The sequence below is a fragment of the Orcinus orca genome, chromosome 2 (assembly GCF_937001465.1).
Source record: "Orcinus orca chromosome 2, mOrcOrc1.1, whole genome shotgun sequence".
NCBI classification, from domain to species: Eukaryota; Metazoa; Chordata; class Mammalia; order Artiodactyla; family Delphinidae; genus Orcinus; species Orcinus orca.
The window spans coordinates 118,102,467-118,126,248 of NC_064560.1; the positions used below are offsets into that span (position 1 = coordinate 118,102,467).

The 23,782-nt window shown below is 39.5% G+C and overlaps 1 protein-coding gene across 1 annotated transcript in view; it reads left to right on the forward strand.

The window, feature by feature from the left end:
• The window catches only part of FSIP1 (fibrous sheath interacting protein 1), a 207,826-nt gene that overhangs the window by 49,365 nt on the left and 134,679 nt on the right, over nucleotides 1–23,782 (forward strand). Inside the window, exon 9 of the mRNA XM_033435831.2 lies at nucleotides 4,598–4,756. Coding sequence (XP_033291722.2) covers nucleotides 4,598–4,756 — 159 coding nt within the window. The remainder of the gene's footprint in view (nucleotides 1–4,597; nucleotides 4,757–23,782) is intronic.

The following is a 23,782-nucleotide window of genomic DNA, read 5'->3' on the forward strand; positions in this document are numbered from 1 at the left end:
AAAATTTCCCTGAAATAATAATGGTGTGTAGATAATTTTTTGAGTCTTTGCCTATTCAAAAATTTATTTTTCCCTCATTTGAATGATAGTTTCAAATGGTGGTAGGTAAATCCTAGATGCAAAATCCTTTCTTTCTGGAAGCATCTAGGATTTTCTCTTTATTTTTGAGTTCACAGATTTTATCAGAATGTATTTTATGTGTGTCTTTAAAAACATTTTTGTTCCTGCATGGTACCTTGTAGGTAGGCCCTTTTTATCTGAAGGTTCAAGTCTTTTTTTCTGTGCAGAAAATTATCTTATTTCTTCCCTTCTATCATCTCTTTTTCTTTCCTTTTGGGCTTCCTATAAAGTGGGATATCAGTTGGGAATGGGATTGACTTCAGGTAACAGAAAACTTTATAAACAGTGACTTCAGCAAGAAGTTTATTTTTTTCAGTAACAAGAAATCCAGGTATAAGTACCTAATGTCTTTTGATCTTCTTGACCCATGTTTGTAGTGTGGTTTTGTTTTTAGGTGTGCAAGATTGCTGCTATATCTGTATGTAATGTGTTAATTTTCCAGGCAGAAAGAAAGGGGGAAGGGGAAGGAGAAAAGAGACTCCTCTGTAGTTTTGCCTTTTCCTTTGGGAAGATGTGGTGTCCCCATGACTTCCACCTGCATCTCACTGGCCAAGCTGTCACGTAGTCATTTGTTTCATACAGCTCTGCAAGTGAGACTGGGGATTCAAGTATTTCATTTTCTCTTTTTTTGTGGCAGAGGAAGGCAAGAAAGGAGGAGATTGGAAAAGGGGACTAGGTCAGTCAATGTACCAGCCCATAGATGGGTATAGAATCTCCTGGATCTCTCCTCCAGGTCTTAAAATATTTTTCTCATAATCTTTATCTTTTTTGTCATTTTGCTCATATAAGTTCATTTTACGGTTTTCCTAGTTGGGTTTCAAACATCTCTATTCTGCTACTTAGCTATGCAGCCCTCTTTTGAGATTGTTGTTGTTATTTTTACAGTTACTATTGTTTTTAAACTAATATTTGCTGAGAGTTCTTTCTGTAAGTCCTCTGAGGAGAAAGTATACTTTCTTATTACCTGATGTGGGAGATAGACATTTTATATGGAGATTCTATGAAGCCATATAGGTGGTGGCACATGTTGGAATAGAGATGTAGTGGAGGAAGATGTGAATATGGCAGGAAGCATTTAGGAACACTTTGAGGAAGGGACCGAGCTACTGTTCTCAAACTGTATGAAACTTCTTGCCACGCTTCCCATTTGCTGTAGTCTTTCAAGCGTCTGTGTGCCCATTTCTTTATGGAGTGCTCCGCCACTTCGTCTCTGACAGATCCAACGTAAAGAGGATGACTAACATGATAGTTATGTTTGAATTCCACAGAACTCATTTCCGCTGGTTGTTCCTTACAGTGGTATGTTTGACTGTATGGATGTAATATTCTCTTAAATTTCTCTAGGATAGGTAGAATTTTTTAAAGATTTCCTCCTAGTTAGGGAACTCACACTTGCAACTAATGGCTCTCCCCAACGCTGGAAGCCTCTACTGTCACCCTTCCCAACAAAATGGATTTTGCATCAGATCTTAAATTACTCACGTCTAAATCAGTATTGAATGGGTGAGTGTGATTGAGGACCCTCAATACTGGTGTGAACCCTAGCTGTAAAGCAGGGTGGTGCAGAGCATTTCCTGGGTTCTGTCTTAGGGAGACAAGACTCCTACACATTGCAAGTCTAGACAGAAACACACATACCGTCTACTACATGTTACACATAATTTGCTTCTGTAACAGCATAAAGCATGAAACATTTAAATTTCTGTTGAATTTAATCTGCCATGTTCTTTTACCTCCAGTGTCATTAAAAAGAATTCCATTCAAACACGAATTTAAAATTTATTAACCAATATTTAGTCATTGATTCCATTGTTTTTTTTTTTTCGTCTGATTCTTTTTTTCTCTTTTAGGTCATACAGTATTTATATCACTTTTATTTAGGAAAAATTAATCAGAGTTTCTTATTTGTGAGTAGTTAGGTATTTTTTTTAATAATTATGTATAACTTTCATATGCCAACTTGCAAGTATATTTAACATGTTTATTACTGTATCATATCCATATATGGATATAGTGTGGTCTCCCTTTCTCCCTATTTTCAGACATTTCGGCTTTTTGCAGTTACTCTTTTTTGTAAGTAACGTGGCAAAAACCAATTTAGTCAGGGTTCTAGGTTGCAAGAAACAGAGGCAGATTTTGGTTAAAAAAACAAAACGAATTTATTGGAAGACTTGAGTAGCTCACAGACACAGTGGGAAGTTTGGAGGACCGGGCTTGTAAACCAGGCAGTTATCAAGGTAGGCAGAAAAATGGCCCTAGAAACTCCTGAGAATCAGTCTGGTTCGGGGCTGCACCGAGGCCACCAGACACCCCCGATAATGATCACTGCTGCCACCTTCACTGCTATCAACACTGGATCCTCACTGCTACTGCTGTCACCATTAATCACTTCCCCACTTTCCCTGCATCTCTGAATCTCTCTCTCTCCCTCAAGAGTCAAAGTCCAGGGTGTTCCCTTCTGATTGGCTGAATCTAGGTCATTTGCTTGTCTTCTTGATGCCAGTGGGTAGGGAGAAGGAGTGTCTGGTGGGTACCTGTTCCCTAGAGAGACTCATGCAGTATTTGGTTTCACTGAAGCAGAAAGGGAGATTGGATGCTGGGGCCAGGAAGAGACAGTGTAAGTCTTTCTGCGTAAGTTTTTGCATGTACTTCTTCTGGTTACCACTTAGGGTTTGATCCCTGGTATTAGAGTCATGAAACCAAAGTGTGTGTTGCCCTCCATCTGCCCCTTTATTCTTAGTGTTCTTCATGATCCTCCTTGTGCTACATGCTTCCCTTTGTGACCTCACCCATTCCCATGGTCTAAGGGTTTGAACCATTATAGAATTATGGGTGAGTCCAAAGTACTTATTTACAATCCAGGTCTCTATCTTGAACTTCAGACAAACATATTTAACTACCTAACATAATCTGTGGATATCCTGGGGACATCTGTGAATATCAGAAGGCCCCAAACAGAATTCATCATCATCATTTTCCTCCTCAAACCTACCATGTCTCTGGTATTCCCTAGTTTGGTCCTTATGACCACCATCCCCCTAGCTGATGAAATCAGGAATTTGGTTTTTATCCTTGATCCTTACTCCTCCCTTCATTCTTCCATCAAATTGTCTCCAGATTCTGTAAACTCTGCTTCCTAAGTATCTCTGGAATTGGTCCTGTGTGCTTCATTCCCAGGAAACATTCCGACTTCAGGCGCTCATCACTTTTCTTGTAGGTTACGGCTTTTGCTTCTTAACTGGATTTTCTGCCTCCAGTCTCACCCTCACCTGCTCCAGTTTTAAAGTGCACAGCCGATTGTGTTGTTTCTCTAAGATGCTACTAAGATTATTTCCTTTAGGAAGCATTCTCCAAACACGTTTTCTCCTTGCCCCTTCCTGTTAACAGAGGTTAGTTGACCCTCCCTGTTCTCCATGGAACCCTGGGTTTGCCAGCACTTTTCACACCTTGTTAAAATCTTTGCTGTCCAGAGACTGAGAACTCCTGAGGGCAGGAACGTGTGAGATTCATATTGAATCACCAGTGCCCAGTGTAATGCCTTCCCATAGGAGGCACTCAGTACGAGGATTTTTTTTTTTTTTTTTTTTTTTTTTTTTTTGGCGGTATGCGGGCCTCTCACTGTTGTGGCCTCTCCCGTTGCGGAGCACAGGCTCCGGATGCGCAGGCTCAGCGGCCATGGCTCACGCGCCCAGCCGCCCCGCGGCATGTGGGATCTTCGCGGACCGGGGCACGAACCCGTGTCCCCTGCATCGGCAGGCGGACTCTCAACCACTGCGCCACCAGGGAAGCCCAGTACGAGGATTTTGAATGAATGTTATGAATGGCTTTTAACCCATTAAGAAACTAATGTTAGTTCAATAACGAGTTAGATGAACAGGTTTTTTTTAAAAAATATTTATTTATTCGGCTGCATCGGGTCTAAGTTGTAGCACGCAGGATCTTTAATTGCGGCGTGCGGGATCTAGCTCCCTGACCAGAAATCGAACCTGGGCCCCCTGCATGTGGAGTGTGGAGTCTTAGCCACAGGACCACCAGGGAAGTCCCTAGATGACCAGTTATGATCATGAAACCCAAACAACCGAGTCTATGTTACTTTTCAGGGACAAATTTTGAAAGTAACATGTCCGTTACAGGGTAAACATGATTTCTTCCTTATTCAACATGTCACAAACCACTTTTTTCAAAGTGGAGAAATGAGAATGTTATGAGACCCAGACTGTGAGGCTAAGAGAGTTATTCCGTAGGGTAGAGCGCCCACAAAAGGTAAGCAGATACTTTACGCAGAGTTGGCAGATAATAAAACCTTAAACTATTGAATTTTTTTTCTTGCACTATCCCAAGTTAATTCTGTTTTTTTAATATTTGTTTTGTTTTTTATTTGTTTTTGTGAGGAGCACTGATGTAGCGGTCTGAAAGGTATATTTTGGAAAAAAAAATGTAGCATAAGAATGACCTGGTGATCCTTGTTTCCTTTTAGGGAGATCAGTCTGGCTGGCTGGTCCTGGGAGAAGGATACACACCTGCAGTCACCCAGCATGAGCAGCTTGCTAAAATTGATACAAAACTCCAAGAACTTTCTGCCATTTACCCAACAATTTCCAGCTCTTCTCCAAGACCTGAACTTCAGAATGATGAGGTATGTTTAACTCTAGAGCCCATAGGCTGTTCAGGTTTATGTGTGCTAAAGCTAGTTCACATAATATGACAATCTGCTTGTTAACTAAAGAGGTTTCATCCCAGTTGCCTTTTCAGTGACTGCAACTGCAGTGGTAGTGATTTCTACAACAGTGTCTATTTTCCTTTGCCAGTTTCCACTTTCTATTCATTTTTTTTCAGTTGGTAATTTGCTGAGATGGGGTGAAATATTTATTTTAATATTGTTATATCTTTATGATATAAGCTATGCTTGATCATGATCAGGAGAGAGGAGAGGGAAGAGAATAGATACAGCACTCCTTAGTCCTTTGAGAGCTTTACTTCTTTTTGTTCCTTTGGTTCTAGGTGTTAGCGGTGGCAGTCACCTGTCCCTTACTCTGACACATTCTTCTAGCTCCTTTGATTTACCAGCAAGCAGTGAAGTTCACTCTGTTGATAACTTCTCTCCTGTGAGAATTTTGAAATGAGTATGTTTCCTTTCTTGATAGTTCCCTCAAATATTCTTTTACAAAACTAACAGAGGGTGAAGAAAAATGGAAGGGTAACCACAGCTTTGGAGCAGTAAAATTCCTTTCTACCCCTAATATTTCGGTACTTCGTGGGATCTAGTTTGGGGTTGGGTGCTAGTTTTTGCCTGAAGAGAAAATGGCTGGTCTTTTGTTATTCCACTAACCCTCTACCAGTTTTGTAAACATATCACCAAATCATTTTCTGTACAATATTAGATGCATGTGATTTTCCTGGTTTTTAAGAAGATTTAAATAATATCAGTAGCCTATAGGGAATAATTCTTCTTTATAGTCAGTCTTTTCTCCAACCTGTAAATTGAAGATTAGGGATCTGGGTTTGGATCAGTTGAAGCTACTTCAGAGGAAAGGCGCAGTGTTAAGATGTTCCAAAGAAAGTTTGGTTGTGATGGAACCTTACGGAGCCATCGCAGCTTCCTTAAATTATGTTCCTAAGGGCCAGGCACAGCTGCCTCTGAGCCCTTTACACAGCAGTATGGTGGGAGTGGGAACCACTGTTTTCTGGATTGAGATCAGAGTTCTTGGAAGACAGAGAATTGGAATCTCTGTCCCTACCCAAATATACCGCAGGACTTTAATGCATCAACAGGTATGCTGCTAGTTTATTTATGTTACTGGGTGCCATTTCCCAAAAGGAGGAAGCCAGGATGGGGGAGTAAAATGGTTCAGGGATATTCTTTGTTCTTTTTGTGTTACAGCTGAGTTTTGTTGTTGTTGTTGTTATTGTTGTTAGATATCAAGGTTCGCTGAGATCTCAAAGCTGGATAGTGGTCCTAAAGATAGAAAATGTCTACTTTGTGACCATCAAATGTTATTCCTGAAAGAGAGACTGAGAATTTAGAGATTTGTTTAACCATTAGGACTTCTGATAAAGTATGACTGTGGTCATTGTCATCTCCGTCACATTTTCAGAGTTCACATTTATGGTTTAAACAAAATACTTAAAAAATAATCAAAGGGAAAACCAGTACATTACTTAGTTGTTACATACTGATATTATATATTTTTGTGTGAAACAGTATATTTAGAGAAAAGAGAAAACTGTATTTTGGGACTCTCACTGGCTGCAGAAACAGAAAAGTAACATCGTAGTTGTTGAAAAGAAATAATTAGTGCTTCTTGTATGCAAAAAAGAGTGTATTTTGAGGTTTCATTCAATTTCCTGTTGGCATTTCCTCATTTCTAACTAAAACCAGGATTGCATATTGAATTTTCAAGCCAAAAATGAAAACATGGCAAATTATTTTACGGATATTATTATTATTTTTTAACATCTTTATTGGAGTATAATTGCTTTAAAATGGTGTGTTAGTTTCTGCTGTATAATAAAGTGAATGAGCTATACATAAACATGTATTCCCATATCTCCTCCCTCTTGCATCTGCCCACCAGCCTCCCTAGGTGGACACAAAGCACCGAGCTGATCTCCCTGTGCTATGTGGCTGCTTCCCACTAGCTATCTGTTTTACATTTGGTAGTGTATATATGTCCATGCCACTCTCTCACTTCATCCCAGCTTACCCTTCCCCCTTCCCGTGTCCTCAAGTCCATTCTCTACATCTGCGTCTTTTTTTTTTTTGCGGTACGCGGGCCTCTCACTGTTGTGGCCTCTCCCGTTGTGGAGCGCAGGCTCCGGACGCACAGGCTCAGCTGCCATGGCTCAAGGGCCCAGCTGCTCTGCGGCATGTGGGATCTTCCCAGACCGGGGCACGAACCCGTGTCCCCTGCATCGGCAGGTGGACTCTCAACCACTGCACCACCAGGGAAGCCCTATCTGTGTCTTTATTCCTTTCCTGCCAGGAGGTTCTTCAGAACCATTTTTTTTTTTTTAGATTCCATATATTTGTTTAGCATACAGTATTTGTTTTTCTCTTTCTGACTTCACTCTGTATGATAGACTCTAGATCCACCCACCTCACTACAAATAACTCAATTTCGTTTCTTTTTATGGCTGAGTAATATTCCATTGTGTACATGTGTCACACCTTCTTTATCCATTCATCTGTCGAACACTTAGGTTGCTTCCATGTCCTGGCTATTGTAAATAGAGCGGCAATGAACATTGTGGTACATGACTCTTTTTGAATTATGGTTTTCTCAGGGTATATGCCCTGTAGTGGGATTGCTGGGTTGTATGGTAGTTCTATTTTTAGTTTTTTAAGGAACCTCCATACTGTTCTCCATAGTGGCTGTATCAATTTACATTCCCACCAACAGTGCAAGAGGGTTCCCTTTTCTCCACATCCTCTCCAGCATTTATTGTTTGTAGACTTTTTGATGATGGCCATTCTGACTGGTGTGAGGTGATACCTCATTGTAGTTTTGATTTGCATTTCTCTAATGATTAATGATATTCAACATTTTTTCATGTGTTTGTTGGCCATCTGTATGTCCTCTTTGGAGAAATGTCTATTTAGGTCTTCTGCCCATTATTGGATTGGGTTTTTTGTTTTTTTGATATTGAGCTGCATGTGCTGCTTGTAAATTTTGGAGGTTATCTTTGTCAGTTGCTTCATTTGCAAATATTTTCTCCCAGTCTGAGGGTTGTCTTTTCGTCTTGTTTATGGTTTCCTTTGCTGTGCAAAAGCATTTACATTTCATTAGGTCCCATTTATTTATTTTTGTTTTTATTTCCATTTCTCTACAAGGTGGGCCAGAAAGGATCTTGCTGTGATTTATGTTTTAGAGTGTTCTGCCTGAGTTTTCCTCTAAGAGTTTGATCGTGTCTGGCCTTACATTTAGGTCTTTAATCCATTTTGAGTTTACTTTTGTGTATGGTGTTAGGGAGTGTTCTAATTTCATTCTTTTACTTGTAGCTGTCCAATTTTCCCAGCACCACTTATTGAAGGGGCTGTCTTTTCTCCATTGTATATTCTTGCCTCCTTTATCAAAGATAAGGTGACCATATGTGTGTGTCTGTTTTTGTGCCAGTACCATACTTTCTTGATTACTGTAGCTTTGTAGTACAGTCTGAAGTCTGGAAGCCTGATTCCTCCAGCTCCGTTTTTCTTTCTCAAGATTGCTTTGGCTATTCGGGGTCTTTTGTGTTTCCATACAAATTGTGAAATTTTTTGTTCTAGTTCTGTGAAAAATGGCATTGGTAGTTTGATAGGGATTGCGTTGAATATGTAGATTGCTTTGGGTAGTATAGTCATTTTCACAATGTTGATTCTTCCAATCCAAGAGCATGGCATAACTCTCCATCTATTTGTATCATCTCTCTTTCATCAGTGTCTTATAATTTTCTGCATACAGGTCTTTTGTCTCCTTAGGTAAGTTTATTCCTAGGTATTTTATTCTTTTTTGTTGCAATGGTTTCAGATTTTTGAAACTATTGCAAGAAATGATTTCAAAAGTGATCTGAAAAATCACTTTCAGATTTTTCATCATTATTGTATAGGAATGCAAGAGATTTCTGTGCATTAATTTCCTGCTACTTTACCAAATTCATTGATTAGCTCTAGTAGTTTTCTGGTAGCATCTTTACGATTCTCTATGTATAGTATCATGTCATCTGCAAATAGTGACAGCTTTACTTCTTCTTTTCCAATTTGGATTCTTTTTATTTCTTTTTCTTCTCTGATTGATGTGGCTAAAACTTCCAAAACTATGATGAATAATAATGGTGAGAGTGGACAACCTTGTCTTGTTCCTGATCTTAGTGGAAGTGGTTTCACTGTTTCACCATTGAGGACTATGTTGGCTGTGGGTTTGTAATATATGGCCTTTATTATGTTGAGGTAAGTTCACTCTGTGCCTACTTCCTGGCGGGTTTTTATCATAAATAGGTGTTGAATTTTGTCAGAAGCTTTCTCTGCATCTATTTAGATGATCATATGGTTTTTCTCCTTCAATTTGTTAATATGTGTATCACATTGATTGATTTGCATATATTGAAGAATCCTTGTATTCCTGGTATAAACCCCATTTGATCATGGTGTATGATCCTTTTAATGTGCTGTGGAATTCTGTTTGCTAGTATTTTGTTGAGGATTTTTGCATCTATGTTCATCAGTGGTATTGTTCTGTAGTTTTCTTTTTTTGTGACATCTTTGTCTAGTTTTGGTATCAGGGTGATGGTGGCCTCATAGAATGAGTTTGGGAGTGTTCCTCCCTCTGCTGTATTTTGGAAGAGTTTGAGAAGGATAGGTGTTAGCTCCTTTCTAAATGTTTGATAGATTTCTCCTGTGAAGCCATCTGGTCCTGGGCTTTTGTTTGTTGGAAGATTTTTAATCACAGTTTCAATTTCAGTGCTTGTGATTGGTCTGTTCATAGTTTCTGTTTCTTTCTGGTTCAGTCTTGGAAGGTTATGCATTTCTAAGAATTTGTCCATTTCTTCCAGGTTGTCCATTTTATTGGCATAGAGCTGCTTGTAGTAACCTCTCATGATCCTTTGTAATTCTGCAGTGTCAGTTGTTACCTCCCCCTTTTCATTTCTAATTCTGTTGATTTGAGTCTTCTCCCTTTTTCTCTTGATGAGTCTGGCTAATGGTTTATCAATTTTGTTTATCTTCTCAAAGAACCAGCTTTTACTTTTATTGATTGTTGCTATCATTTCTTTCATTTCTTTTTCATTTATTTCTGATCTGATCTTTATGATTTCTTTCTTTCTGCTAACTTTGGGGTATTTTTGTTCTTATTTCTCTAATTGCTTTAGGTGTAAGGTTAGGTTGTTTATTTGAGATGTTTCTTGTTTCTTGAGGTAGGATTGTATTACTATAAACTTCCCTCTTAGAACTGCTTTTGCTGCATCCCATAGGTTTTGGGTCGTCGTGTTTTCATTGTCATTTGCTTCTAGGTATCTTTTTTTTTTTGGCTGTACGCGGGCCTCTCACTGTTGTGGACTCTCCTGTTGCAGAGCACAGGCTCTGGACACGCAGGCTCAGCGGCCATGGCTCACGGGCCTAGCCGCTGTGCGGCATGTGGGATCTTCCCCGACTGGGGCACGAACCCGTGTCCCCTGCATTGGCAGGCAGACTCTCAACCACTGCGCCACCAGGGAAGCCTGTAGGTATCTTTTGATTTCCTCTTTGATTTCTTCAGTGATCTCTTGGTTATTAAGTAGTGTATTGTTTATCCTCAATGTGTTTGTATTTGTTACAGATTTTTTTCCTGTAATTGATATCTAGTCTCATAGCGTTGTGGTTGGAAAAGGTACTTGATATGATTTCAATTTTCTTAAATTTACCAAGGCTGACTTGTGACCTAATATATGATCTATCCTGGAGAATGTTCCATGAGCACTTGAGAAGAAAGTGTATTCTGTTGTTTTTGGATGGAATGTCCTATAAATATCAATTAAGTCCATCTTGTTTAATGTATCATTTAAAGCTTGCGTTTCCTTTTTTATTTTCATTTTGGATTATCTGTCCATTGGTGAAAGTGGGGTGTTAAAATCCCCTACCATGATTGTGTTACTGTCGATTTCCCCTTTTATGGCTGTTAGTATTTGCCTTATGTATTGAGGTGCTCCTATGTTGGGTGCATAAATATTTACAATTGTTATATCTTTTTCTTGGATTGATCCCTTGATCATTATGTAGTGTCCTTCTTTGTCTCTTGTAATGGTCTTTGTTTTAACGTCTGTTTTGTCTGATATGAGAATTGATACTCCAGCTTTGTTTTGATTTCCATTTGCATGGAATATCTTTTTCCATCCCCTCACTTTCAGTCTGTATGTGTCCCTAGGTCTGAAGTAGGTCTCTTGTAAAGAGCATATATACAGGTCTTGTTTTTGTATCCATTCAGCCTGTCTATGTCTATTGGTTGGAGCATTTAATCCATTTACATTTAAGGTAATTATTGATATGTATGTTCCTATTACCATTTTCTTAATTGTTTTGGGTTTATTATTGTAGGTCTTTTCCTTCTCTTGTGTTTCCTGCCTAGAGAAGTTCCTTTAGCATTTGTTGTAAAGCTGGTTTGGTGCTGCTGAATTCTCTTAGCTTTTGCTTGTCTGTAAAGGTTTTAATTTCTCTGTCAAATCTGAATGAGATCTTTGCTGGATAGAGTAATCTTGGCTGTAGGTTTTTCTCTTTCGTCACTTTAAATATGTCCTGCCATTCCCTTCTGGTTGTAGAGTTTCTGCTGCAAGATCAGCTGTTAACCTTATGGGGATTCCATTGTGTGTTACGTGTTGTTTTTCCCTTGCTGCTTTTAATATTTTTTCTTTGTATTTAATTTTTGATTGTTTGATTAATATGTGTCTTGGCGTGTTTCTCCTTGGATTTATCCTGAATGGGATGGTCTGTGCTTCCTGGACTTGATTGACTCTTTCCTTTCCCATAGTAGGGAAGTTTTCAACTGTAATCTCTTCACATATTTTCTCAGTCCCTTTCTTTTTCTCTTCTTCTTCTGGCACCCCTATAATTCGAATATCGGTGCGTTTAATGTTGTCCCAGAGGTCTAGAACACTGTCCTCAATTCTTTTCATTCTTTTTTCTTTATTTTGCTCTGTGGTAGTTATTTCCACTATTTTATCTTCCAGGTCACTTATCCGTTCTTCTGCCTCAGTTATTCTGCTATTGATCCCTTCTAGAGAATTTTTAATTTCATTTATTGTGTTGTTCATCATTGTTTGTTTGCTTTTTAGTTCTTCGAGATCCTTGGTAAACATTTCTTGTATTTTTTCCATTCTATTTCCAAGATTTTGGATCATGTTTACTATCATTACTCTGAATTCTTTTTCAGGTAGACTGCCTATTTCCTCTTCATTTGTTTGGTCTGGTGGGTTTTTACCCTTCTCCGTCATCTGCTGTGTATTTCTCTGTCTTCTCATTTTGCTTAACTTACTGTGTTTGGGGTCTCCTTTTCGCAGGTTGCAGGTTCGTAGTTCCTGTTGTTTTTGGTGTCTGCGCCCAGTGTAAGGTTGGTTCAGTGGGTTGTGTAGGCTTCCTGGTGGAGGATACTCGTGCCTGTGTTCTGGTGGATGAGGCTGGATCTTGTTTTTCTGGTGGGCAGGAACGTGTCTGGTGGTGTGTTTTGAGGTGTCTGTGAACTTAGTATGATTTTAGGCAGCCTCTCTGCTAATGGGTGGGGTTGTGTTCCTGTCTTGCTTGTTGTTTGACGTAGGGCCTCCAGCACTGTAGCTTGCTGGTCGTTGAGTGGAGCTGGGTCTTATCGTTGAGATTGAGATCTCTGAGAAAGCTTTCACTTTTTGATATTATGTGGATTTGGGAGGTCTCTGGTGGACCAGTGTCCTGTAATTGGCTCCTCCACCTCAGAGGCTCAGGCCTGACACCTGGCTGGAGCACCAAGAGACTGTCCTCCACACGGCTCAGAAGAAAAGGGAGAAAAAGAAAGAAAGAAAGAAAGAAAGAAGGAAAGAAAGAAAGAAAGAAAGAGAGAGAGAGAGAGAGAGAGAGGGAGGGAGGGAGGGAGGGAGGGAGGGAGGGAGGGAGGAAGGAAGAAAAAAATAAAATGAAGTTATTAAAATAAAAAAATAAAAATTATTAAAAATAAGAAAGTAATTTAAAAAAAAAGGAAGAGACAGCAACCAAACCAATAAACAAATCCACCAATGATTACAAGTGCTAAAAACTATAGTAAAACAAACAAACAAACAAACAAACCGGACAGACAGAACCCTATGACAAATGGTAAAGGCAAAGGTATACAGACAAAATCACACAAAGAAGCATACAGATACACACTCACAAAAGGAGAAAAAGGAAAAGTATATATATATTAAAAAAAAAAGGAAGAGAGCAGCCGAATCAATAAACTAATGTACCAGTGATAGTAAGCTGTAAATACTAAACTAAGATAAACATAAAACCAGAAACAAATTAGATGCAAAAAGCCAACCCCAAGTCTACAGTTGCTCCCAAAGTCCACCGCCTCAGTTTTGGGATGATTTGTTGTCTCTTCAGGTATTCCACAGAAGCAGGCTACATCAATTTGATTGTGGAGATTTAATCTGCTGCTCCGGAGGCTGCTGGGAGAGATTTCCCTTTCTCTTCTTTGTTCGCCCAGCTCCTGGGATTCAGCTTTGGATTTGGCCCCGCCTGAGGGGCCTGTATGTCGCCTGAGGGCATCTGTACCCTGCCCAGACAGGACAGGGTTAAAGTAGCAGCTGATTAGGGGGCTGTGACTCACTCAGGTGGGGCAGGGGGTGGGGGAGTGGGGAAGGGAGGGGTATCAAATGCGGGGTGAGCCTGTGGCAGCGGAGGCCAGCGTGACAGTGCAACAGCCTGAGGCGTACCGTGTGTTTTCCTGGGGAAGTTGTCCCTGGATCACGGGACTCTGGCAGTGGCAGGCTGCACAGGCTCCCCGGAGGGGGAGGTGTGCATAGTGACCTGTGCTTGCACACAGGTTTCTTGGTGGCTGCAGCAGCAGCCTTAGCATCTCATGCCCGTCTCTGGTGTCCTCGCTGATAGCCACGGCTCATGCTGCTCTCTTGAGCTTGTTTAGGCGGTGCTCTGAATCCCCTCTCCTAGTGCACCCTGAAACAATGTTCTCTTGCCTCTTAGGCAGTTCCAGACATTTTCCTGGACTCCCTCTCGGCTAGCTGTTGTGCACTAGCCCCCTTCAGGCTGTGTTCATGCAGCCAACCCCAGTCCTCTCCCTGGGGTCTGACCTCCGAAGCCCAACCCTCAGCTCCCAGCCCCCATCCTCCCCAGCAGGTGAGCAGACAAGCCTCTCAGGCTGGTGAGTGCTGGTCAGCAGTGATCCTTTGTGTGGGAATCTCTCCACTTCACCCTCTGCACCCCTGTTGCTGCGCTCTCTTCCATGGCTCCGAGGCTTCCCCCCCTGCCACCCCCCCGTCTCTGCCAGTGAAGGAGCTTCCTAGTGTGTGAAAACTTTTCCTCCTTAACAGCTCCTTCCCGGAGGTGCAGGTCCCGTCCCTATCCTTTTGTCTCTGTTTTTTCTTTTTTCTTGTGCCCTACCCAGGTACCTGGGGAGTTTCTTGTCTTTTGGCAAGTCTGAGGTCTTCTGCCAGCATTCAGTAGGTGTTCTGTAGGAGCTGTTCCACATGTAGATGTATTTTTGGTGTATTTTTTGGGAGGAAGGTGATCTCCATGTCTTACTCCTCCGCTATCTTGAAGCTATCCCCTGATATTATTTTTGGATTGGAATTCTTTTTGAATAATACACTGAAAGTATCTCGGATAAACCCTGCATATCTATTCAGTTGACAAATGGCCTCCAGTCTACTGCTGAACCACAAATATTCATAATGCATAGTCATGTTATTTTTATTTTTAACCTTTCTGCAAACCATTAACTCACCAGTAGCTTTTCTCCATGCTCCCTTAGAAAGAATGTCTTTTAAATGAAATATAAATTTCTGTTCTTCAGCAATCAATTCCACAAATATTAATCAAGTGCTCATTGCATGCAGGGAATTGTAGGTCATTTAAAAATGAGTCAGTGGCTTCACAGGCAAATTCTATCAAACATTTAGAGAAGAGCTAACACCTATCTTTCTCAAACTCTTCCAAAATGTAGCAGAGGGAGGAACACTCCCAAACTCATTCTATGAGTCCACCATCACCCTGATACCAAAACCAGACAAAGATGTCACAAAGAAAGAAAACTACAGGCCAATATCACTGATGAACATAGATGCAAAAATCCTCAACAAAATATTAGCAAACAGAATCCAAGAGCACATTAAAAGGATCATACACCATGATCAAGTGGGATTTATCCCAGGAATGCAAGGATTCTTAAATATATGCAAATCAATCAGTGTGATACACCATATTAACAAATTGAAGGAGAAAAACCATATGATCATCTCAATAGATACAGAAAAGGCTTTCGACAAAATTCAACACCAATTTATGATAAAAACTCCCCAGAAAGTAGGCATAGAGGGAACCTACCTCAACATAATATAGGCCATATATGGCAAACCCACAGCCAGCATCATTCTCAATGGTGAAAAACTGAAACCATTTCCTCTAAGATCAGGAACAAGACAATGTTGCCCACTCTTGCCACTGTTATTCAACATAGCTTTGGAAGTTTTAGCCACAGCAATCAGAGAAGGAAAAGAAATAAAAGCAATCCAAATTGGAAAAAGGGAAGTAAAACTGTCACTATCTGCAGATGACATGATATACATAGAGAATCGTAAAGATGCTACCAGAAAGCTACTAGAGCTAATCAATGAATTTGGTAAAGTAGCAGGATACAAAATTAATGCACAGAAATCTCTTGCATTCCTATACACTAATGATGAAAAATTTGAAAGAGAGATTAAGGAAACACTCCCATTTATCACTTCAACGAAAAGAATAAAATGCCAAGGAATAAACCTACCTAAGAAGACAAAAGACCTGTATGCAGAAAACTATAAGACACTGATGAAAGAAATTAAAGATGATACAAACAGATGGAGAGATATACAATGCTTTTGGATTGGAAGAATCAACATTGTGAAAATGACTACCCAAAGCAATCTATAGATTCAATGCAATCCCTATCAAACTCCCAATGGCATTTTTCACAGAACTAGAACAAAAATTTTCACAAGTTGTATGGAAACACAAAAGACCCCGAACAGCCAAAGCAATCTTGAGAAAGAAAAACGGAGCTGGAGGAATCAAGCTCCCGGACTTCAGACTATACTACAAAGCTACAGTAATCAAGACATTATGGTACTGGCACAAAAACAGATCAATGGAACAGGATAGAAAGCCCAGAGATAAATCCACGCACATATGGTCACCTTATCTTTGATAAAGGAGGCAAGAATATACAATGGAGAAAAGACAGCCTCTTCAGTAAGTGGTGCTGGGAAAACTGGACAGCTACATGTAAAAGAATGAAATTAGAACACTCCCTAACCGCATACACAAAAATAACCTCGAAATGGATGAAGGACCTAAATGTAAGACTAGACACTATCAAACTCTTAGAGGAAAACATAGGCAGACCACTCTATGACATAAATCACAGGAAGATCCTTTTTGACCCACCTCCTAGAGAAATGGAAATAAAAACAAAAATAAACAAATGAAACCTAATGAAACTTAAAATCTTTTGCACAGCAAAGGAAACCATAAACAGGGCAATAAGACAACCCTCAGAATGGGAGAAAATATTTGCAAATGAAGCAACTGACAAAGGATTAATCTCCAAAATTTACAAGCAGCTCATGCAGCTCAATATCAAAGAAACAAACAACCCAATCCAAAAACGGGCAGAAGACCTAAATAGACATTTCTCCAAAGAAGATATACAGATTGCTAACAAACACATGAAAGGATGCTCAACATCACTAATCATTAGAGAAATGCAAATCAAAACTACAATGAGGTATCACCTCACACCAGTGAGAATGATCATCATCTAAAAATCTACAAACAATAAATGCTGGAGAGGGTGTGGAGAAAATGGAACCCTCTTGCACTGTTGGTGGTAATATAAATTGATACAGCCACTATGGAGAACAGTATGGAGGTTCCTTAGAAAACTAAAACTAGAACTACCATATGACCCAGCAATCCCACTACAGGGCATATACCTGGAGAAAACCATAATTCAAACAGAGTCATGTACCACAATGTTCATTGCAGCTCTATTTACAATAGCCAGGACATGGTAGCAACCTAAGTGTCCATCAACAGATGAATGGATAAAGAAGATGTGGCACATATATGCAATGGAATATTACTGAGCCATAAAAAGAAACGAAATTGAGTTATTTGTAGTGAGGTGGATGGACCTAGAGACTGTCATACAGAGTGAGGTAAGTCAGAAAGAGAGAAACAAATACCGTATGCTAACACATATGTATGGAATCTACGAAAAGAGAAAGAAGGTTCTGAAGAACCTAGGGGCAGGACAGGAATAAAGGACACGGGGAGTGGGAAGGGTAAGCTGGGACGAAGTGAGAGAGTGACATGGCCATATATACAGTACCAAATGTAAATTAGATAGGTAGTGGGAAGCAGCCGCATAGCACAGGGAGATCAGCTTGGTGCTTTGTGACCACCTAGAGGGGTAGGATAGGGAAGGTCGGAGGGAGCCGCAAGAGCGAGGAGATATGGGGATATACGTATACGTATAGCTGATACATATATGGGGATATACGTATACGTATAGTTTCTGTTATAAAGCAGAAACTAACACACCATTGTAAAACAATTATTCTCCAATAAAGATGTTTAAAAAGTAAATAACGACGAGTCAGGCACATATAGAACTGTGGAGTCAGACAACCTCACTTCAGGTTCTGACCCTTCCACTTATTGGCTCTGAGGACTTGGGCATTAATTAGAAGCACTCTAAACCCCAGTTGCCGCATCTGTAAAACAGTAATGATAATATTATTCTTTAGTGTTCTTTTTTTTTTTTAGTTTTTTTTTTTTTAGTGTTCTTTTAAAGTGTAGATGAGTTAATATGTATAGAGTACTTAGCATGGTATCTGACTCAAAACTCAACCCAAGACGTTATTATAATAAGTGACTTAAGGAACTTATTTCATTATGAGAGACACAGAATGCACATAGACAACCGTAGTACAAGACGTTATAGGTAAGAACAGTAGAAGGCTATGAGCACAGTGCTGTGCTGGTTCAGAGAGAGAGAAAGCACATCCAGAAGGAATATCAAGAAAGTTCATTTCTACAAGTGCGAGATAGGAGGAGGAAGAGAAACCAGTGAGTGAGGCAGAGGGGCTCAAAGGCCCTGAGAAGGCTGCCATCACACAGCATGAGGTTGAAAACTGGTGGTCTGCAGGGCAAATTGGGTTCACAGGTAGGGTTCCTTTAGACCACTTAGGGTTTACAATTTTTTTTTTAGCAAACATTTAAAAATTGGGTGAACTTATATAAAAATCCAAATTTCTAGTTTCTCTTGAAAAGTTAGAACATCTGGCAAATTAGGCTTGAAGCCTTGCTTGGCAAACTACAGGACTGAGCTAAGTAGCAACTGCTGCTTTCAGTGGAGCACAAATTCTCCAGCTTGCTATGCCATCCTTCACGCCATACTGCATTGCCTGCAATACATGGGCCTACTTCATGCATTTATGTAACTTGCCCAGCCCCTGCACAGGTCATCAAAATATCTTTGAATTCCTGCTTATTTCACAAGAGATGGTGTGGTGGTTGATGTTGAGTATCCAGATTAATATGTGGCTTCACCTCTGACCTGAAAGCAGCTCATAGGATCCTGGAGGATAGGATGTAAACATAGACCAGGTTGTGCCGTGACCGACCATACAAGGAAACCCGAAGTACCACAATATGGGAACTGATTTTATGAGAAGTACAGAAAACATATGCTGGGGAAGCACAGAGAAAGGAAAGGCTATATAATGAAGGAGTGATATTTTAAAAATTCCTTTGGAAGTTTTAAAATTTTGGTCAAGAAAATAGTTTCCCAAACAAGTCGAAACATTCAGGCTTTCTGACTTACCTGACTATGGCAACTCTAAGATGATAAACTAGTAGGCACGGTAAGCCTGGGATGATAAACGTACCTGAGTCAGAATAATTTGAGGGACTCCAGAGAGGTGACTCAGATTAAGGAAGTATTGGTTGTGAAAGCGGCAGGTAAGAAATCTTTTCCTTAGGAGCTTGCTGATTACAACGTTCTCATGAGGTGCCCTCGCTCTTAACTTCATAGCGATGTTTTAAAAGCAGCATTTGGCTTCTATATATCTGATTTCTTTAGCGTAAAACAAAGCATGTGGTCACATTCAGAAGAAAGAATGGCATGTTACTGCTATTGCTGTAATGTGAGTAATGTCATGTGGTTGCAGTTTTACATCTGCTTTTTATTTTCATTTCATCTTAGCGAAAGAGAACTAATTGAAGCAGTTTTTTTCTTAGGATCTGTGGTTTAACTGTGCATACCTTTCTGTATCCATCCCCTAACCCTCCAACAAATCAGGTAGTTCTTTCCACGTATTGTAAATCCCACCATAAAATTGAGTGATGTTCTATAATTTAGTTACCGTATTTCTTATTTGCAGCTGTGTTAGATTCCAGCTTTCGCCAGAAATATCCAAGATATAGGAGTTATGTAAGCACTAAGTTTCGTAAATCCTTAGCAACTGGATTCAATAATAAATTCTATTCAGTTTGGCTCTTATGAAGAAGTGTAATTTATTCATCTCATGCAATCAGTCTTACTAAATCTAGAATTCCAGTTCATCATTAGATGTTGTTTTCCTGGTTGGGAGAGAGTCTTCAGAAATGGCTCTTATTGTCATGAGGCATTTCTTTGTTAAGTCAACTAGTTTAATTGACTATAAAAGTCCTTCTCACTTGATGTATTTTCTTGTTCTTAAAATATTGATTTAGTTGTATACGATTTGGTAAGACCAACAAAAATTAACAAACATTTGAGGAAAATTGTAGGTGTATTTATCTCTTTTCTTGCCAAGAGAATACCGACCAACAATTAACTGTGTTTTGGTCTCTTGTTTCAACGTTAGCTAAACTTGAGGAAATATAAAACATGGTTAGACATGTAATCTTGAAAGATGTTTTACTACTGAGTTCAGGGATTTGTAGAGTTCCAGTAACAGCCATGCTGTTCACTTGACCTCACATTACTTACTATGCTGGTCAAGGGCAGGAACTGAGGAATCTTTTATGTATGCTAGTCACAAGCACAGAATCTTATTGACCATCTGTTCATTTCAAAAAACTATAGAAGTAGGCCACAAGAGCATGGATTTCTGAATTGAGGAATAGACAGGAAGTTACTTCAGACGTCCTTGCCTCTGATGCTAACCTGGCAAACGTTCCCAACTAAATCTGGGGAATTCTTCTTGCCACCTATGTTTTACAGATTACTTTGCAGTTTTTGTTTATATTTCTTGGTTTTTCTGTGTTAAACCTCCTGTGTAGTCAAGGTTTCTTTCATTTCATGGAAGTATTTCAAAATGATAAAAACAATCTGGCTGAAAGATTTTTTTCTTTACTTTTAGTACTGCCAGGCAAATGATCCATCTGATACCAGGAAATAGCAGTAGCCTATGGAAAAGTATACCATTAGCTTGAAAACACAGGGCACGCTGGCTTCATTTAGGCAGGTTTGTGTTTTTCTGGCCCTTAACTCATGCCTTATTTTCATATCAGATAACTTATGGAGGCATGAGTAATTTCCTCTGTATTTGGCTTTTAGAAATGAGTTTACTTAGCTTCAAAGACACCTGTTGGCTCAGTCAACACCACCAATATTTTTTTAAGGATGAACTTAGAATCCCTTGGCAATCAATTAGTCAAATCAACAAATACCTCTTGACCTCAGGGTCTCTTCTCTTCTTGTCGCTCCTTAGATATTCTGTGCATATCATGGAGAGCTTTTACGGAACTGAATTTTACTTTAACTGAATAAAAGCATTTCTGTATGACTCAGAAATATATAAACAATATGGATGGTCAGAGAATCTGCTCAAACTTTCTACCAGAGGAAATCAAGCTTCTTCTGCTGATCAGGAAAACAGATGGTACTGATTGGCACTTTGATGTGACAATAGAACCTCTCCTGGCCCCACGGAGCTTCTTGAATGTACCAATGAGCAACCTTTGCCAGAACCAGTGATTGCCTTTTCTTGCTCCCTCTTGGCCTCTGTTTTCATCACATGCTGTCCTTCAAATATTTGTACTATATGGTTATGCTATCAGAGACTGAGACTGAGGAAAGACGTTATATATCCTTGGATTTAATTGTGGAGAATTGCAGACTCATAAGCTTTCAGAGTTGAAAGAAACTTTTTTAGAAGAAATTGAGACCCAGAAAGAAAAAGTGACTTGCTCAAAAGTACTCAGCTGCTTATACCAGCAGAACTGGGGCTAAAATCTCACCTTTAGGCCAGTATCTTTTGGGTACAGAGAGTCACATTGTCAGAGCAGAATGAAAATAGCCTTGGTAGAATAATTTTTTGTTTTCTTAAAAATAAGGAATGACTTTTTATGCTTATGAAATCATTACATGTTTACTGTAGAAATTCAGGAAATACAAAAACATCTAAGAAAAATAAGATAAAATCATCAAGGTTTTTACCATCAGGTTAAATTTCCTTCCGGTCTATTTCTCTACAGGTGCATACACATACACGCATACATACACAGTATACCAGTTAGAGTTCTGGGCAAGGAACAGAAAAAACACCCAACTTGGATTTTGAAGATAATGAGGTGAAGGAACTATTTACAGATTTAAAGGAGCCAGTAAGAGATGTTGGGACACTTAGGACTAGCAACAGTGGGTAGGGAGAAGAAAAAGTGTTTTGGAGCTTAGGGAGAGCTAGAGCTGTGGTAGAATAATCTTCCAGGGTAGCTTCCTTGGCCCCTTGTACCTATACAGTTATGACATGGACTGCAGCAAAAACTACTATTGAAGAGGGATACCTGACACTGCTCTGCTGTGTTTCCTGTCTTACATTCTTCTGAGTAGACTGGCTCCAAGTGTGGCCTCTGTTTGCCTCTGAAAATGAATATTCAGTTGAATCTAAGAAAACTCCCCTTAATGGGCACCTCAGGGATACATTGCTGCCCAAACCATAATGCCAAAGCAGTGAGGGGAAGGGGAAGATACCCCAAACTCTTCTTCTTCCTGCACTCCAATCTCCTAACACTCCTCCCCTCTCATTGACTAAACCTAACCACAAGACAGAGGTCAAGGAGAAAGAGTAATTGTCCCAGCTTACATCAGATGTTCATGACAGTTTCTCATTCTTGTCTCGGTGGGCATTTGGCTCTGTGCATGAAGCTGTTCTGAACATTCGTATACAAAGTTTGAGTCATACATTTTCATTTCTCTTGGATAGATTCACAGGAGTGGAACTTCTGAGTCATAGGATAGACAAGTGTTTAACTTTTTTTTTTTCATTTTTATTAAGACTAAGAAAATGAAATAAATAGGAAACATTGACACCCAGGAACATGAAGGCTTTGGCTGGTGTTTTTTGTTTTTTTTTTAGCATCTTTATTGGAGTATAATTGCTTTACCATGTTATGTTAGTTTCTGCTGCATAACAAAGTGAATCAGCTCTCTGTATACATATATCCCCATATCCCCTCCCTCTTGCGTCTCCTCCCACCCTCCTTAGCCCACCCGCTAGGTGGTCACAAAGCACAGAGCTGATCTCCCTGTGCTATGCGGCTACTTCCCACTAGCTATCTAATTTACATTTGGTAGTGTATATATGGCCATGCCACTCCCTTACTTCGTCCCAGCTTACCCTTCCCACTCCCCGTGTCCTCAAGTCCATTCTCTATGTCTGCGTCTTTATTCCTGTCCTGCCCCTAGGTTCTTCAGAACCATTTTTTTTTTTTTAGATTCCATATATATGTGTTAGCATATGGTATTTGTTTTTCTCTTTCTGACTTACTTCACTCTGTATGACAGACTCTAGGTCCATCCACCTCACTACAAATAACTCAATTTCGTTTCTTTTTTATGGCTGAGTAATATTCCATTGCATGTATGTGCCACATCTTCTTTATCCATTCATCTGTCAGTGGACACTTAGGTTGCTTCCATGTCCTGGCTATTGTAAATAGAGCTGCAATGGACATTGTGGTACATGACTCTTTTTGAGTTATGGTTTTCTCTGGGTATATGCCCAGTAGTGGGATCACTGGGTCGTATGGTAGTTCTAGTTTTAGATTTTTAAAGAACTTCCATACTGTTCTCTATAGTGGCTGTATCAAGTTACATTCCCACCAATAGTGCAAGAGGGTTCCCTTTTCTCCACACCCTCTCCAGCATTTATTGTCTGTAGATTTTTTGACAATGGCCATTCTGACTGGTGTGAGGTAATACCTCATTGTGGTTTTGATTTGCATTTCTCTAATGATTAGTGATGTTGAGCATCCTTTCATGTGTTTGTTGGCCATCTGTATATCTTCTTTGGAGAAATGTCTGTTTAGGTCTTCTGCCCATTTTTGGATTGGGTTGTTTGCTTTTTTTGATACTGAGCTACATGAACAAACATTTAACTTTTTGAGAAACTGTCAGTTTTCCAAAGTGGTTGTGCCATTGTATACTGACACCAACAACGTGTGAGAGTTTGCTTTTTCTGTACTTCTCCAACGTTTAGTTTTAACAAACATTTTCATGTGGGTCATTCTAGTGGCTAGTGATACCTCATTGGGATTTTAATTTGCATTTCCCTGATGACTTAATGATGTTGAGGACTTTTTCATGTGCTTATTTATCACTTATATTATCTTCTTTTATAAAATATCTGTTCAAGTCATTTTAGAACTGGATTTTTAAATATTATTGATTCTTAGTGAACTAAGTGAACTGTGTGAACTTAGTGAACTGTGTGAGCTCCTTGTATATACTGGTTACGAGTCCTGTGTCAGATTTGTGTGCTATATTCTTCTCTCTGTCTGTGGTTTTTCTATTTTCTTAGTGGTGGCTTTGGATAAGTAAAATTAAAAAATATTGATGAAGTCTGGTTTACACATTTTTTCTTTCTGTTTTTCTTTTTTGTGCCTAGCCAATGATTTCAAAGACCATAGTTGTAGATTATTTAAAATGTCCTTTTAAAAAAAAAA